Genomic DNA, 17,403 nt, shown 5'->3' on the forward strand with positions numbered 1-17,403 from the left:
TGAAGAAACTGTAGTGCAATTCATTCTCTTCCTTAGCTATTTAAAAGTTAACTACAAAATTTGAGGAGAAGGATATGCAGCATGCAATTTTGTCTAAGGAAAAAAACAAAAACAAATTCCCAGTGGTTATAGTAGATATTTTAAAGTATATCCAATAGTGGGGGCAGCTAGGTGGCACATAGATAGAGTGAAGGGCCTGGAGTCAGGAGGACCTGAGTTCAAATCCAGCCTCTGACATTTACTAGCTATGTGACCACAGGCCAGTCACTTGTAAACCTATTTGCCTCAGTTTCCTCATCTGTAAAATGAGCTGGAGAAGGAAATGGCAAACCACTCCAGTACCTTTGCCAAGAAAACCCAAAATGAGTCACAAAGAGTCAGACATGAAATGACTGAACAACAACAAAAAATTTAATAGTATAAACTAAGGTTCTCGTCATGCTAACACATCTACACTTCACTTGCACAACAAAGATGGTATATTTCACAGAAAGATAAGTGAACAAAAATATGTGAAATTAGATTTGCTTAAAGCACACATGTGAAAAATTCAGTGCTCATCTTTCTGCACTACCAAAAAATGACAGCCATGATGGTCTATAACCATTATGTTCTAAGAGCTGGCCGAACACCTGGGACACAAAGCTGTTAAAAAGATACTACATAAAAAAAGCAATAAAAGGTTTTGTCATCTCATAACATAGTCCCCACCTTGTGAGAGGCTACTGAGAACATAACTGACTCTGATTATCCCCTTTAAGGTTGCTCTCTAGCATGGCTACTTCTTCATATGACTGCCACGCTTACTTTTAAAGGGATGGGATAATCACAGCTGAGCCTCGGGGTATTTAATCATTTGTTAGGTTATACTTACAATTAATATGGCTACAAAACAGGCTATTGTTGTGTTCCAGTCTCCACTAGCTGTTGCTGAGGCTTTGCCAACTAGAACACTGTAGAAAATGAAATCCCCTAGTCCAAGCTTTACTCCCCCTGAAAAGAAAAGATTAGGAACATGAAGAAACATATCTGCCCAAATGTCCCAGTTACTCAAAATACAAAAACCACATATGCTTTAAAAAATTTTAACATTTTAAACTTTAGAAGTTCTGTTTAGCTAGATAATGATGCTCTGTTGCCATCTAAATAAATAAACACTACACCAAGTTTACTAAGCTGAAAAAGAGTAAGGAGTAGGTGTATGACATAAGTAAAACTGAATCCTCTTAAAATGTTACTGGTATATGACATAAGTAAAAATGAATCCTCTTAAAATGATGGTACTGGAAGGCAAAAAAGAATGTATTGTTTTGAGTTTTGGGTGAAATGCTATGGAAAATATACATGGTATAATTAACTTTAGATTCAGGAGACATGATTTGACCTGTAATATGACTTAATGATACTGATAGAAGAAACCTGTAATGTATTTGTATTGTTCTGCTTTGAATAGGAAACTAAAGGGCTTGGACTAGTTCAAATAAAGAAACACTTATTAAGTGTCTATGAGGTGCAAGGCATGACAGTGCTGGTATACAAAGACAAAACAAAATGGTTCCTGTTTTCAGGGAGCTTATTTTTCTACTGGAGGGAAACAACATGTACACAGATCAATACCAAATATTCACAAGTAATTCTTTGTGGGGAGGGAGGAGAGAAATCACTAAGCACTGGAGGACCAGGAAGGGCTTCCTGTTAGAGAACAGCACTTGAAGTGAGCCTTGAAGGAACATAAGGATTCCAAGAAATAGAGGTCAGGAGGGAGACATTCTAGGTGTGTGTTACAATCAGCAGAAAGGCATGAAGATGAAAGATGTAATGTCATGCGTGGAAAACGGCAAGCAAGCCTATTTGAATGGAACATAGATTGGAAAAAAATGTGAAATCAGGCTGGAAATGTTTGTAGATTGGAGGCAGATTGTAAAGGGTTTTAAGTGTCAAAGAAAGGAGTTTGATATCATCCTTGAAAGCAAAATGGAGCCAATGAAGCATCTTAAACAAAGGAATGATATAGTCAGAGCTATATAGTAAGAATATAAATTTGGTAGCTGTTTTAGAGAAGGTGGACTGGAAACAAGGAAACTAATTGGGAAGCTAATGCAACAATCCAGTAATGAGGGCTTTAATTAGAGTGGTGGCCATGTAGGTAGAGAGAAGGGGACAGACATGATAGACATTGCGGACCTAGAGTTGATTGGACTTGGCAACTGATTTAATTGAGGGTAGGGGGGACGAGAGGGAGATAAAATGAAGAGTTAAATATGACACTAACCTTAAGAACCTGGGTGATTGGAAGGTTAGCAGTACTCTCAATAAAAACAGATGATTTAGGTAGAGGGGTGGCTTTAGGCAGAATGACAATGAGTTCTATTTGGACATGTTGAGTCTGAGATGTCTATGGGACATTCAAATGGAGATGTCTAACAGGCGGCTGGTGATACAGGACTGGAACCCAAGAGAATGATGATGCAGACATGTGTGTTTGGAAGGTGTTTGCACAGAGGGATTACTGAAACCAGGGGAGCTGAGGAGGAGATTACTGAAAGTAGAAAAGAAGATCCAGGATAGATGCTGAGGACACAATTGAGCTACCAGCTGACACTCTCAAAGGGAAAAGAGAAAATGGGGAGTGGAAAAACTGGCTACACAGACAGTGCTGAAGACCTATGGATCATAATCTAAGATAGGATCACAGAGCTAGGGCTGGAAAGGACTTAAGGGATCATTGAGTTCAAACCCTTAATTTTCTAAATGTGCTAAATGAAGCCCAATGAGGTTAATGTCACCCAGGCAGCAGAAAGGAGAACTACAATTTAAACCCGGGTTACCTGGCTCCAAACTCTTTCCACCGTACCACTGACTTGAGAGAATGTTAACTCAAAAAGAATCAGGAATAGCATGTTTATCCAGAAACTTGGTATGTTGACCAAGAGAGCTCATAATAATGGAGGAAAAATATGCCCAAACAAATTGTAAAATCAGATACTATGCAGAAGATCAGGTATGACCTAGGAAGAACGGGGAAAGAAGTATCTAGTAATTCACAGGAATTTATTGAGAAGTTAGAGACAGTAGTTTTTCTTCCCTCTTTTTAAAAATTTTGAACAGAAACGTCAAAGAAAGAAACATCCATACATACACCAGAACACAAAAGGACTCCATATGAAATTGTGATTTTTCATTTTATATTTCTTGCTTTTAAAAAGGTATACAATAAATACTACATATTACTTTCAAAAGCATTTTGCTTATCTGTGTTTCCTCCTGAACTTCCCTCTATTCTCTTCGGTGTATTTAAAAAAAAGGTTTCAGTAGTTTTCTTTTTTCCCCATCACTACTGCTATCCCCCCTCACCATCATCTTGCCTCCATCCACCCACTACCCCACCACCCACTACTAAGAAAAAGAATACAAAAAAACTTATAACAAATATAGTGAGCAGAATTCCATACATACATACATACATACATACATATATATATATATATATATATGTCTACATATAATTGCAAACAGAATGGCAGAATTTCATACACACACATAAAAACTCTGAGACCTGAATATGCATATGGAGGGGTATGTGTGTGTGTAATTAGCTCACCAAATTAAATGCTTGGTAAACATTTAAAGTAGTAAAACACTGAATTAAGCTTATAAATTATGGTCTCAGAAATTTTTGCTCAAAATTTGTGTTAAGACTTATGTTTAGCTGAGTATCAATAATCCCAAGGAAAATGCTAAAGTTATAGTCAACAACAGTGGCGTCAAATTCAAACAGAAATAGATCCCTGCAGGCCACATACTGACTTAGAAAACCACAAATTAACATCATTCATATTGTTTTACAGCTTTGTTTATTTTGTTAAACATTTCCAAATTACATTTTATTCTGGTTCAGTGATTTTGCAGGCATAAGTTTGATACCACTGGTCTACATCATTCCTAATTTTGTTAAAGGAATTGACTTGCAAATTTTACTTCTATTTCTAGCAGTATTTATTTTAATCAAGACAGAGACCTATGACCAACACTACAATAAAATGAACATCAATGCTTAGAAGATAAAAATATTAACTTTTCCTGATGCTGCAGATACTAACAAGCTACAATGCCCCTGAAATTTGTGTGTGTGCTTACAATTTAAACCAAGGGGTTGACTATTGAAAATGTCCTTCTCAGTTCAAGATAGAATGATAAAGTATCTTGACAGTCATACAATTCCCATCCTATATATCAATGAACTGCTAAGTAAGCCCTTTCCTCTACGTTTGATTCCTCAGGAAAAAGCTGGGAAATCATTCTTTTCAGGGAGTGATACTGAGACATTTTATTAGTAATTTAGGAATGAAGATGAAAAATAAATAACAAAAAATATAGCAATTCATCAAGTCTCTTTCCTTAGTCAAATGATCCAAGGGACAAGTTATTTCTAAGAGAAAAAGCTAAGGGACTTAGTTTCCTCTTAATTGATGTTTATATTTGATAAAGACAACCAACTGATAGCACAGTAAAGCAACCTGAATCTCAGCAACAAGCCTTGTGACATGGTTGAATTAGTTATTTCTATTTCCAAGTGTTGGGAGAACCCTCTACTAAAATCTTACTTTAATACATGTTCATGGTAAGAGGTGACCTGGGTTCTCAAAGGCTATGTCAACTGTGGATGAGCTCTGGGAAGTTCTAAACGAGGTGGAAAGGTTTCAAAAGCATGGGCTCAGTGGACCATTCTCATTAAATTTGGAGAAATTCATTTCTAGAAGGCTGATCACTCTGTGCTGAATTTTTTGTTCAAAATAACTCATGAAAGACCATCTACTAAGACATGGTGGTCTTTGCATTAGTGAAGAAAGTATATATTAAGATGTACACTAAACCTGAAATGCTAAAGAAATCAGAAGACAATTTGCTTTAAGAGTGGCTAACAGTTTTTCACTGCAACCCTCCTCTACATTCCCAGATATATAACTAGAACCTTTATGTCAACTCTGAAACATAATTATTCCCATCCCTTCTTCCCTACAGGATTAAATTCTTACAATGAAGAGCCAACACTTATAATCTCTGCTTCCTTACTACTCATTTTTTCAGTGCTTTGATATCTGCATTTGACTATACCATTTTATGAAATTACTTTCTTACAAGTTACAAATGACTAAAAAAGTGGTAGAATCAATAGTATTTTCCCCCTCATCCTCCACAAACAAACAAAAAACCATTTATTTAGAGCTTACAATGTATCTATGCTAGTGATGGGCATCCCAATGGTCCTTAAAAGTCATTTAATCCAACTCCCTTTCACTTTACAGATGCTCTGAAATGAGGATACAAATGCAAAAAAAAAAAAAAAAAAGTAACAGTTCTTGCCCTCAAGAAGCTTACATTACAATAAAGGGAGACAGCACATTTAGTGGAGCCAGAGAAGGGAGGGTGGGTTGAGGATACCACTGGGATGGTGAGTTGATCTATGGGGCAGTCACCTGATAGTCTTTCAGAAAGCAACGGTATCATTGATTTGATTAATGTGCCCAGAACAAGAGGTTCAAAATGCACAGAGGGAGAGCAAATGACTCCTCAATGGACAACTAGATGAGTTATGAAGCATAATCTTATCTGGAGCTATCTAAATAAATCTGAACTCACATAGGAGGGCTTAGCGTCAGGGCAGAAGTTTAGAGAAGTTGAGTAATTTATGTTCCCAAGGGAATGGGAACATGGATTCTTGAGGTCCAATATATTTGGTGCTGATCTAAGCCTCGGGCTTAGATCAAAGGCTTAGGTCATCTCTGTTTTTCCTCTCAGTTTTTCATTTCTGCACAAATAATGGCTGTGAGGTCTGAGACTCAGGTAACCTGTCGGTGCATTAGGTCATTCAAATGATCAATATGTATATCCAACACCAAAAGTCAAATTTAAAAAAAAAAAATCTTGGGGCAGCTAGGTGGCTCAGTGGATACAGCACTGGCCCTGGAGTCAGGATGACCTGAGTTCAAAGCCAGCCTCAGACCGAACACTTGACACTTACTAGCTGTGTGACCCTGGGCAAGCCACTGAACCCCAACTGCCTAAAAATAAAAAAAATTAAAAATTAAAAAGATTAAAAAATAAAAAAATATTTACAAAACAAACTCTGATTCATGAAACATCATGAAATATTCCTATAATATTATAATTATAAACTAAATCATCAAAGCTATTTCTGCCTAATTATACTATCCTGTCTCCCACACTTATTAGTTCTGTAACTTCTCTGAACCAGTTTCCTCGTTTACAAAATGGGATAATAATAATATCTATGGTACTGGTCTCATAAGAATGTTGTAAGGATCAAATAATATATGTAAACTGCTTTAGGAACCTTAAAATGCTATATAAATGTCAGGTATTATTCTTATCTTCTGAGAGTAATCATCTAGGAATATTAGCATTCTATGTTGAATATTTTTAAATCAGTTTTATCACCAGAAAACAAGATTCTGCTCATAATGACAACTGGGTATCTTCCTTGACTTTAAGCCTCATCAAATTTAGAAGAGTTTGAAATACAAATCAGCAGCGATTTCAGTGTTATAGTATAAGGAATTCCCAGTAAGAATATTTCCTCCCCCTGGGCACCTACTCTGTAACATTGATAAGAGTTTTTAAAGAAGGAATTAGCAAGTCTAACATACTAGAAAACTGAAAGAAAAAACAGAGTTTTCAGAGAGTCTGAAAAAGAAAATGATAGAACTGGATCCCAAATCTATCAAGGCAGAATGACAATTTAGAGAACAAAAAAAGTTAAAACAATAACAAAAAACATTATTAGGAGAATAGATGAACAGTCTTCAAAACAAGAATAACAAACCTAAGGATAGGATGCCAAGAGCTTTAGAATGATAGTTTCCAGAAAATAGTTAAAAGAAAACCTAAAGCCACATTTCAAGAAACTATACCAAAAAAAACCCCACAAAAACCCAACTGACCAAAACATTGGATGTCAATGTCAAAGTTCAAACTGAAAGAATCCATAGAAAGCCAATAGAAAAACCTATTTTTAATTCACCAAAGAAAATTGTAATCAAAATTCATTACTACATCATACGTAATAAAAATTTTACAACAGGCTGTAAAAAAAAACCTTTCCGATTCTTAGGAGAATTAATCAAAATAGCACAAAATTACTCTGTATTTAAAAACAATCAAAGGAAAAAGTTGAAATACCACATCCCTGAAAAATTAAGATTGGCTGCCAATCAAAAGTAATATGCTTTGCCAAGCTGAAGCTAAGCATCAAAGAAAATAACTAGATGTTGAACAAAAGGGAAGAATCATTCAAAATAAATTAGAGGTAGGCTGAGTATTCAACACGCAAACTGATCAAACAGAAAAAAAGTTAATACGTTTTAAAAAAGAAAATAAAACAACAAACCTGCACACTATATATGATGCACTAGGAAGACAAAAAGGGCATACACATGGCCGAAGAAACCAAAGATATATAACAGCAAAAATCAGGAAGAAAGTAGATGTAAGAAGTACCATAACTTATCAAGGGGGAAAAGTCTTATTCTCTTAATATGTAAATCAATAATGAGGTGATAGAATAATACAGAGGAATTCTTCCTGGATAGAAGAGAAGATGAAACGGGAGGAATTATACTTTACCCTCCTCCTCTCTGGAGTGGCTGGAGAACACAGAGGGTTAGGGTGGATGAAAGGAGGAGTCACAGAGGGAAGAAGGGGGGCTGGATACTGCTGACAGGATGGGCACAATGTAACAGCACTGTGCAATGACACTACAGAAGCTGGCAATGGGGTAAGTCTTGCAATGAACTGTTGATGGGATTTGGGTATTTAAGGAGATGAGCTTCCAAAAGATGAGGTTGGGCATACTGGTGTCTGGGACAGAGGTGTGCTGATGGCTCAGACAGTTTGAATATACAGGGTGGGATTCAAAGGAAGGACAGCATATTATCAAAAAGGATAAGCAATGAGGGAAAAGGCTAAGAAAAGGATTGGGGCCCCTGGATTAGGATTACAGAATATTTTCTACCGCATGCCTTCATCAAGAATTACTGTTCCTGTGAATAAATTTTAGGAGTATCATAGAAGGAAAAGAAATAAGAAAGTGAGTAGAATGACTACAACACTTCTTGGCACAGGGCATTACATATTAATGTCAGTGAAATAGGAGGCTGGGTCAGAGATGATTAGATACTATATTCTGATGCACACCTCTAAACGATAACATCAGAGAGGGTGAAAGAGAGAGGATGTAACAATAAACATAAACTCAAACAATTTGGGATTGAGTAGGGTTACAGAAAAGCTAAGTTACAATCTCACCTCTGACCCATAATGGCTGTGAGGCCCTGGACAAGTCCCCTAACCTCTGTGTCCCAGGCAACTCTCTAAGAATAGAAGTGTAGCACCAATGCCAATCTAAATTGGGAGAGGGAGTTTCCTCACTGGAAGTTCCCTACACCAGTGAAATCCCAGGACTGGACAAAAATAAAACACAACCCTTTTAAGTATGTAGAATCAGATGAAGAATATTCAGAAAACAAGAATCCCCATATGTACGTGTATATATATATTTAATAGAAGAAAACAACACTTGACAACTGTAAATTTAAACAACAGATGAAATTCCCTAATAAAAACAGAATGGGAAATGCATTAACCCCTCCCCTCAATTTGTGGCATGTAAGAAACACATTTAAAACACAGCGTGAAAATACAGAGTGAAAATGAAGGGATGGAACAAAATCTATTGTGATTAAAAACAAAACAGGAGTTGCAACCATGAAGCTACTGAGAAAACATTCCAAACAGTAGAAAAGAAACAAAGCAAACGTAAGAAATTCAAGTGGTTACTACAATTCAGAAAGCAAGGAAAGTATACTGATGAATAGATTTACTTTGACCCTCTCAGGTTTTCTAGCTATAGAGCTAACCACATGAGGTGCATCTCATTTCACAAAACTATACAATCTAAGACCTAGAAGGAACCTCAGAAGCCATTCAATATCACTCTTTGATGAAGAATTCCTTCTATAACATCCCAAAGAAGTAGTCATCAAACCGTTACTTGAAGCTTTCCAATAGCGGGAAATCTTCTACATCTCACGGCAGCCCACTCTACCCCTAAGTAGCTCTAATTGTCAGGAAGTTTTTCCTTATGTTGAGCATAAATCTGTAACTTCCACGCATTGTTCAATCTAATCCCTCTTCTATATAAAATCCTCCAAATAGTTGACCATAATGAATTATGCATCCCTTCCACCCCTAAGCTAAATGTACCCACTTCTTTCAAATGATCCTTCTATTTTCTAGTCTTTGTATTATCTTGGTCACTTTCTTCCAGACGTGCTCCAGCCTAAGTCTTTCCTAAAATATGTCCAAAACTAAAATGTGATATGGTTGAATGAGCACTAGATTTGAGGCCAAAGGTCTTGGAGTCAAATTCTACCTGTTATTTACAACGTGAGTGACTGTGGACAATTAACTGAGTCTCTCTGGCCCTCAGTTTTTCTCATCTATAAAATCTCTAAGGTCTCTTCAAGTTCTAAATCTACAATCCTAGATCCGAGACCTGATTTCAAATTAGGTAAAAATAAAAAGTGGTAGTATCAATATAGATAAGTAGGGAAACTACCTTTTTAAAAAGACACCACACACAATGAAATGACAAAGATACTAAATATATCTGTGCCAAATGGCACAATAACTATGTTCTTAAAACAAAGGCTAGGTGAACTAGAAAAATACACTAGCAGTAACACAATAACAAGAAGGGTTTAATATTTCTCCCTTAAGATATGGATAAATCCAACAAAAGGTAAAACAAGAAAGAAAATACAGAACTGAATAAATTGTTGGGAAAAAGTAGATTTGATTGACCTGTAATGACTGGCAAATAAGAATATTAAAGAATATGTTTCTCAATATTCCCTAAAACCTTTACAAGAACTGATCATATACCAGTATAAGCAAATGTAAAAGAGGCAGAAACATACCCTTTCTAGATAATAACAAAATAAAATAATAAGGAATAAAAGAAACATGAACAAAATATATAGACCTAAATGAAGACCAAGCGATGATATTACGAAAGAACAAATCATAGGAACAATAAATATTGATGCTAAAGATAATGATGATGCAATATATCAAAGTTATGGGACACAATGCAGTCCTCAAAGTTAATTCACTTCTTGGAAACTTCTTATTAATAAAATGGAAAAAAGAAAGGATAAAAACTCAGCATTCAAATAAAATTATTAAAAAACAAGTCAGGAATGAATATAACAAAAGAATTCTGAAAATTAGAGAAATAAGAAACTTGAAAAGAGATACAGAACTATAAATGAGCTATTTTAAGAGAATAGTAAAATAAAAAGCCATTAGTTAACAAAAAGAAAACCATATCAAAATAATGAAAAAGTTCAATTTACAGAAGAAATAAAGAGAATTACCAGAAAATACTATAAGTAATTATATGACAGCAAAATTGGGAATTCAAAGAAATCTGAAGATTATTTACTAAGACACAAAATATCCAAACTAACAAAACAGAAAATAGAGATCGTAATCAATCCAAAGAGAAAAGAAATCAAGTCACGAATAAACAAGTCACAAATGAAAAAAACCTCTGGGCCTGATGGATTTACAAATGAATTCTATCAAACAATGAAAAAGCCATTAATATATTCTATTCTACAAACATTTTTCTTAAATATTGAGACAGAAAGTACTCTAAAATAAATATTATTTCAATACCAAAACCGGGAAGAGTCAAAGGTATAAAAGAGTACAATAACTCACTAATCAATACTGATGCAAATATTTAAAACAAAATCTTCACAAGACTACAGTAATAGATCTAGAAAGTCATCTACTGTGAGCAAATAGGATTTATACCATGCATGCAAAGATGGTTCAATATTAGAAAAATAATTAGCATGATTAATCATATAAACAAGAAAAAACAAAAATGATTATTTCAATAGATGTGGAAAAGGCCTTTAACAAAATGCAACAGTCATTTATGTTAGTCATTTTAAAAGCATAAGCACGGAACAGCCTTTCTTTAATATCATCAAAAGCATATATTTAAAACTGAAAGCTAGCCTTGCTTACAATTGAAAAACACTGGAATCTTTCTAAGTACAAAGATGCGTAAAGGCAAGGACAACTCCCTCTCTTTACTATTTTTTGGCATAGTTTTAAAAATGCTTACTATAGCAACAAAAGAAAAAAAAATTAAAGGCATAAGCATTGGCATGGAGGAGAATCTAATTTGTAGATGATATGATACTATACTTAGAAAACCACTGAATCAATGAACAAAATAAATGGGAAAACTAATATCATTATTAAAGTAATGGAGCAGCATACAAAATAATTAAAAAATCATCAACATTGCTATACAGTATTAACAAAATCCTAGAAAAAACAATTTGAGAAATTTCATTCAAACAGTTACAAAATACATAAAACATCTGGGAATTAACCTATCAAGACAAATACAAGATTTATATAAATACAGCTACAAAAAGCTCTTTACAGAAAGATAGACTTAAATTTTTGAGAATATTCACTCCTTATTACTGAGTCATGATAATATAATTAAAAAAGTGATAAAATTACTTTACAGATTGAGTGCTACGACAATAAAATTGCCTAGGGGGTACATTACTGAACTAGACAATGGACTGACAAAATTCCTTTGGAAAAAGAAAAGGTCTGGAATCTCAAGGCATACAATGAAAGGAGAGGAGTGTAGGAAAGAATGAAAGAAGCATAGTGTTATCAGACCTCAAAGTGTATTACAAGGCAGTAGTCAACAAGTCTATTGGATACTGAATTAAAAAGCAAAAAAGTAGATTAATGGAACAAAGTAAATAAGCAAGAATCAGATACAATAAAAAAAAGTACCCTAGTGTTTAATAAACTCAAGAATATAAATTACTGATGGAAAGAATTCCTTTTGACAAGAACTTCAGGGAAAACGGGAAAACAACGAGCAGAACTTAAGTTTAGTTCAACATCTTATACAATATGTTGCAATAAATTCAAAATGGCTATGTGAACTGAAAATATGAAATCATAGAAAATTAGAAGAGAACAAGAAGAGGTACCTCTCAAAACAACGGCTGGAGGAAGAACTCAACCAAATAAGGGACAAAGGAGACAAGAAAAGATTAAATAGACAATTTTGTTTTTGGAAAAAAAAAACAACAAAACAAAAAAAAACTTTTGTATGCAAACAGAAAATCAATGAAGATAAAATAAGAAGAAAAATTCCGGAGCAGAAAAAATACTTGTATCAAATGTTACCAATAAAAGTTTGATTTCTAAGAGATGTAATGACATAAATACTGTTATCAAGAACCACTGGCCCAATAAATGTGTCAAAGTAAACAAAAAATTTCTGAAATTGTTACAAACTATACAATGTTACAAACTATAAAATGATCATTTTTAGTCATGCTCTAAATCATCAGAAACACAAATTGAAACAATTCTGATAGTCTCCTTGCAAAGCGGCAAAGATGACATACAGTCAACGTTAGATTGGCTATAAGAAGACAAAATTGTTGGTGGAGCTGTGAACTGGTTCAAATGTTCCATAAGGCAATCTGAAACTATGCGAGAAAGCTGACTGTGGATGATCCCTGTGACCCAGAAATATTACTACAGAACATATGTACCAAGGAAGCTAAAGACAGAAAATAAAGGTCCATTATAAACCAAAATACTCTTAGCAGCATTCTTTGTGGTAGCAAAGAACTGGAAACAATGTAGGTGCCGACAGATTGGAGAATGACTGAAAGAATTATGATATATTAATGCAATAGTGTTACTGTGTCATAAAAAATAAGGACAATGAGGAATTTAGAGAAACAAGATTTATATGAACTAAATCACTACAACAAAGTCGATGAAAATATTACTAAAAGATGAACTCTAGGTAACTGAAAAACTAATGAGGTCCTGAGGAACCAAAAATGAAATATACTTCTTTCTTCACAGCAGAGGGACAGTCTACTAGGGGAGAATACTACATATGTATTAGATCTGGTCATGCTAGTACTGGATATTTTAGCTTAATTTTTTTCTTCATTACATGGGAGGGTTCAGTTTAGTGAGTTGGGGGAGAGTTTTATTTTCTTCCAGAAATGACTGTAACATAAAAACAAAAAGTAGTAACAAAATGGAATTTTTTTAAAGAAGAAATATGGAATGACCAAAGAAATAGACAGAGTATGTAATACTTGCCACCTCACTCCCAGCAAGGGTACTCTCTATATGTTTTATTTTACTATTTTTAATATTATATCTTAAATGCTTTGTATATATTTTATATTTACTTATCTGTGTACATGTTTCTCTCTCCTTCTGGAGGGCAAATGCTGTTTTTTATTTTTGTAGCCCGAGTGCCTAGTTGCATGTAGCAAGCACTTAACAACTGTTGAACTGACCCTGGTGACTGACTGCCTAGATTTAAATACCAGTAAAAGTATCAAACACGAGAGAAAGTGTCTTGGATGCTGAGCCTGAAACTTAACCTTACAAAATAATGATAATCTTGTACTCGGTTCTTTGCATTTTTGACATTATAAATTCCTTTTCTTTTCCTTAAAACTAGTGGAATAACTTCTAAAAGACATAAAAATACTAAACACTGATACAAATCAAAAGACTTCTGAAACACAGAAGGCCTTCAACGACAGGTAAGAAATATATCAACAAACAAACTTCAACTACAACATCCAATAAAAAAGATGAATAGCCAAACTTCCCCATCTCTTCCTAAAAAAAGTAACACCAGATTCATAAAAACTAATTTAACAAGCATCTGAGAATGAAGGACAGAGTTTGGCTAATTTACCAAAATAACAATGTGAAAAAACACTAAGCTGTTATTATAGGCTGATAATAATAACTATTATTATCATTATAGTAACTTACTTAACTGTTAACTATCATCATTCAGAAACAGCCTGTTTCATTGGCCAGGTCTCTTTAGATTTACTTTCTGAACAATACGCCCAACATCCAGGCTGCTACTTCATTATTCCTAATTCAGTGATGTCTTTGGTGGTACTGACAAGTGTCCCATTTGAGACTAAGAGCTTCTCCAATTAAGGGAGCAGAGACATACTTTCCTCAGGATCCTCATGCACATGAGAAGCTCCTCCAGGAAGCTCCTGCACAGCAGCTCTGGACGCTGGTGTAGAATGGTGGTGCCCCAGATTACGATCCCTTTGAGCTTCCCACTCTTCGTTGAAACCGCCATCATCACTTTCAGTAACACTGCTGGAGTTCTGGTTTACTGGGGCTTTGGGAGAAATGGCAGCAAAGATTAATACAGCTCTAGTGTTTATGACACGTTCTCAGGTTGGTGAAGGCAACTACTTGGTAAGAGTCGTCAACTTCTGTTCTCAATTGGCACCTAAGCGTAGGCAGGCTACAGTACAAGAAGACTACTTCTTATGACTTTTAAAACACAACTTGTAAATAAATACAAATGTTTTCCTATTAACATTTATCAACACACTTCTGGTTCAAGTTTCTTCCTATACAGATGAAGCTGACCTGACTGGAACCTGACTTAGAGATTAAATAAATCCATGAATCCAAGAGGCATTGTTATCTTAAGAAGAAAATGCAAATAAAGGCTGGATTAGACTAAATTATGAATTTCATGAGGGCAGAGAGCACAGATATCTCTTTATCGTCCCCAGTTACTATGCATTGTACATAAATGAATAACTGAATGAATAATCAATATCCCTGTGGCTTTTATTAAACTCTATATATTAAAGTGAGACTGTCATGGGATAATAATGAGATTTACATGGCATAATTTAAAAGAGAACTTCTTTGCCACTTTATCAGTGATGCTGGTAAGCTTAATTAAAGCCATGGCCACAAAGACAGGAAAAGAGGAGAATAAAAAGAAAACCTAATTTTGTGCGTGCGTGCGTGTGTGTGTTTAAAGCTTCCAGACCTGCACACATACAGCCCAAGGCAACTGGCATGGGTAGCCTCTTACCTTTCTTTTTTGCGTATTTCCTCTCTGTTAAGTTGCTCTGCTCTTTCTCAATCTGGACCCACAGAATGATTAGGGAAGGTCTGAAAATAGTCATTGGCTCATGGTGGAAAATGTTTATGGGAGCCAAGTAACTATAAAAACTGACTTCAAATAATTTTTATAAGTGTGCACATCTCTGGATGTAAGGATGAATCAGAGTTATTTATGGGCACTAATCTATTTCTTGTCAAAGCTAACTTAGTGGTTATTTGATAACATACTTCTGAAATATGTCTATCACATTATAGTGTTTGGAACCGTCTATGTAGGTCAAAGTGATTAAAAATAACTACATGGTAGATATTCTAGAAGACATGTATATTTATAGGTTGTGTCTGATTTTACCTGATAAAGAAAAGAATTTTCCCCCCTCCCTAACTCTTATTTATTAGATAATTCTTATCCTTCTATTTGAGCATTACACCACTTCTCTTCAGCTGATCCAGAAAATGTCTATACTGGGGAAAATGCTGCTTAAATGTAACCATGAAAATCACCAATATGCATTATTTAATACTCAGTATAAATAAGATGTACTTCCTTCCTGACAGTAGAAATATAAGTAAAAGTGAAAAGGAATAATAATCAATTTTATAATAAGAGAGAATCCAAGATTCCTCCAAAAATTTGGTCCCCCAATTATTTTTGCCAAAGGAATTCAATCTAGCTGTGTGACCCTGGGCAAGTCACTTAAACCTGTTTGCTTCATTTTCCTCATTTGTAAAATGAGAAGGAAATGGCAAACCCCTCCAGTATCTTTGCCAAGAAAACCCCAAATGGGGTCACGGAAAGTTGGACACAACTGAAAAAATGACTGACAGAAAGATCTCAGGGGGGCTGCTAGGTGGCGCAGTGGATAGAGCACTGGCCCTGGATTCAGGAGGACCTGAGTTCAAATCTGGCCTCAGACACATCACACTTACTAGCTGTGTGACTCTGGGCAAGTCACTTAATCCCACTGCCTAGCCAAAAAAAAAAAAAAAAAGATCTCAGGGTATATACAGGAAAATTACTGTAAGTATCACTTCCACTCTCCTTAACTCTAGCTCAATGTCAGGACGCTCGCCTTTAGCAATCTTGTTTACTAAGGAACAAGGACTTAAGACCCAAATAGATATGAGTTCCAGATCAGAAATGCTCTCTCCAGTCACTTGAAACATGACTTAGAATTTCCTAAGATTATCCCCAAAGAATTTCCCTGAGCTATTATCTCTCTTTCCTGGTATACATGTCTTCTTTTTTGATACTTTAAAAAGGTAGGACCTTTAAAAACTTTGTGGCCACATATTTCACTTCAATTTTTCCCAATACTGGCATATTGTTCTGCCATAAGATGACAGTATAAGTAGAAAACTAGAAAAGCTAGGAAAAAATGAATATGTAAACAAAAGTCTCTCCTACTTTGTGCGTTGTAGTTAGAATTTTTGGAAACTCTCCTTTGGGCTTCTGGGTCTCCTTCTGCCATGTTCACCAACCACACCATTGTCGCTGTTGGAAAAAGATGAAAGTCCAGGTAAACATTTCAAACAAAGAAGACATGAGCAGACATCAAGGCACCATTTTGCTACTGAAATCACCAATTTTCTTTCATCAAATCACCTCCAAAATCTCTTTAGGAAATACTTAAGGAACTATGGGTGGTGACTTTTTAAAAGCAGAAAAAAAGTTCTCTTCAGTCAGGCAGAGAAATAAGTCTCTGACATTGAACATTTTGTTGTGGCATTCAAATGGCATTTAATAATGTTGTTTTATCATGTCTGAATTCTCTGAAAATTACCAGGAAAACTAGAGAATTGCAATTGGTTGGACTTGTTGACTGGGCCCTAAAATAGTTTTTACTCATTGGCAAGTTGACTCTTCCGAATTATACCTCAAGGGAAAACTAGCTTCACAAAAGCCTAAGCTGATGAAAAGCATTACAGAAGAAATTTACACTCTAAGTTTCCTTCATATTCCATGTAATGCCAAGCTTCTTTAATAATGCCCAACTGTGTTGTGGACAAAGTTAAAAAAAAAAAAAGAGAGATGGTTAAAAGCAGTGTACACAAATGTAAGTATCAGGTTAAAATAGTTAAAATTCCATTTAGAGAAGAGTAAATTGTCATCTTCTTGGTCCCAAATAAAATTTTAATATAACAACCACATGTTTTTGTTCATGGAAATCACACACAACCTTGGGTTAATCACTTTATCTCCAAGGGTCTGGGTTTCATTATCTATAAAATGAAGGTGTTGACAATGAATTCCAAAGTCCCTTTCAACTCTAAAATCCTCTGAATGATTTTATAGAATGGTTCCAGGTTTTTACAGCCAGTACCACT

General features: G+C 35.0%; 1 protein-coding gene across 3 annotated transcripts in view; it reads right to left on the bottom strand.

Moving 5' to 3' along the window:
- PSEN1 (presenilin 1) overlaps nucleotides 1-17,403 on the bottom strand; it is an 87,980-nt gene that overhangs the window by 25,709 nt on the left and 44,868 nt on the right. For all 3 annotated transcript variants that reach the window (XR_003567549.1, XM_027844767.1, XM_027844765.1), the window contains exons 8-10: nucleotides 16,484-16,570; nucleotides 14,150-14,326; nucleotides 875-993 (exon numbers count right to left, since the gene is read on the bottom strand). Coding sequence is in view for 2 of the 3 variants with exons in the window: in XM_027844767.1 (XP_027700568.1) it covers nucleotides 875-993; nucleotides 14,150-14,326; nucleotides 16,484-16,570 (383 nt within the window). In the remaining variant the exon portion in view is untranslated. The remainder of the gene's footprint in view (nucleotides 1-874; nucleotides 994-14,149; nucleotides 14,327-16,483; nucleotides 16,571-17,403) is intronic.

Source organism: Vombatus ursinus, unplaced genomic scaffold (assembly GCF_900497805.2).
Source record: "Vombatus ursinus unplaced genomic scaffold, bare-nosed wombat genome assembly UNPS02014945.1, whole genome shotgun sequence".
Taxonomy (NCBI): domain Eukaryota; kingdom Metazoa; phylum Chordata; class Mammalia; order Diprotodontia; family Vombatidae; genus Vombatus; species Vombatus ursinus.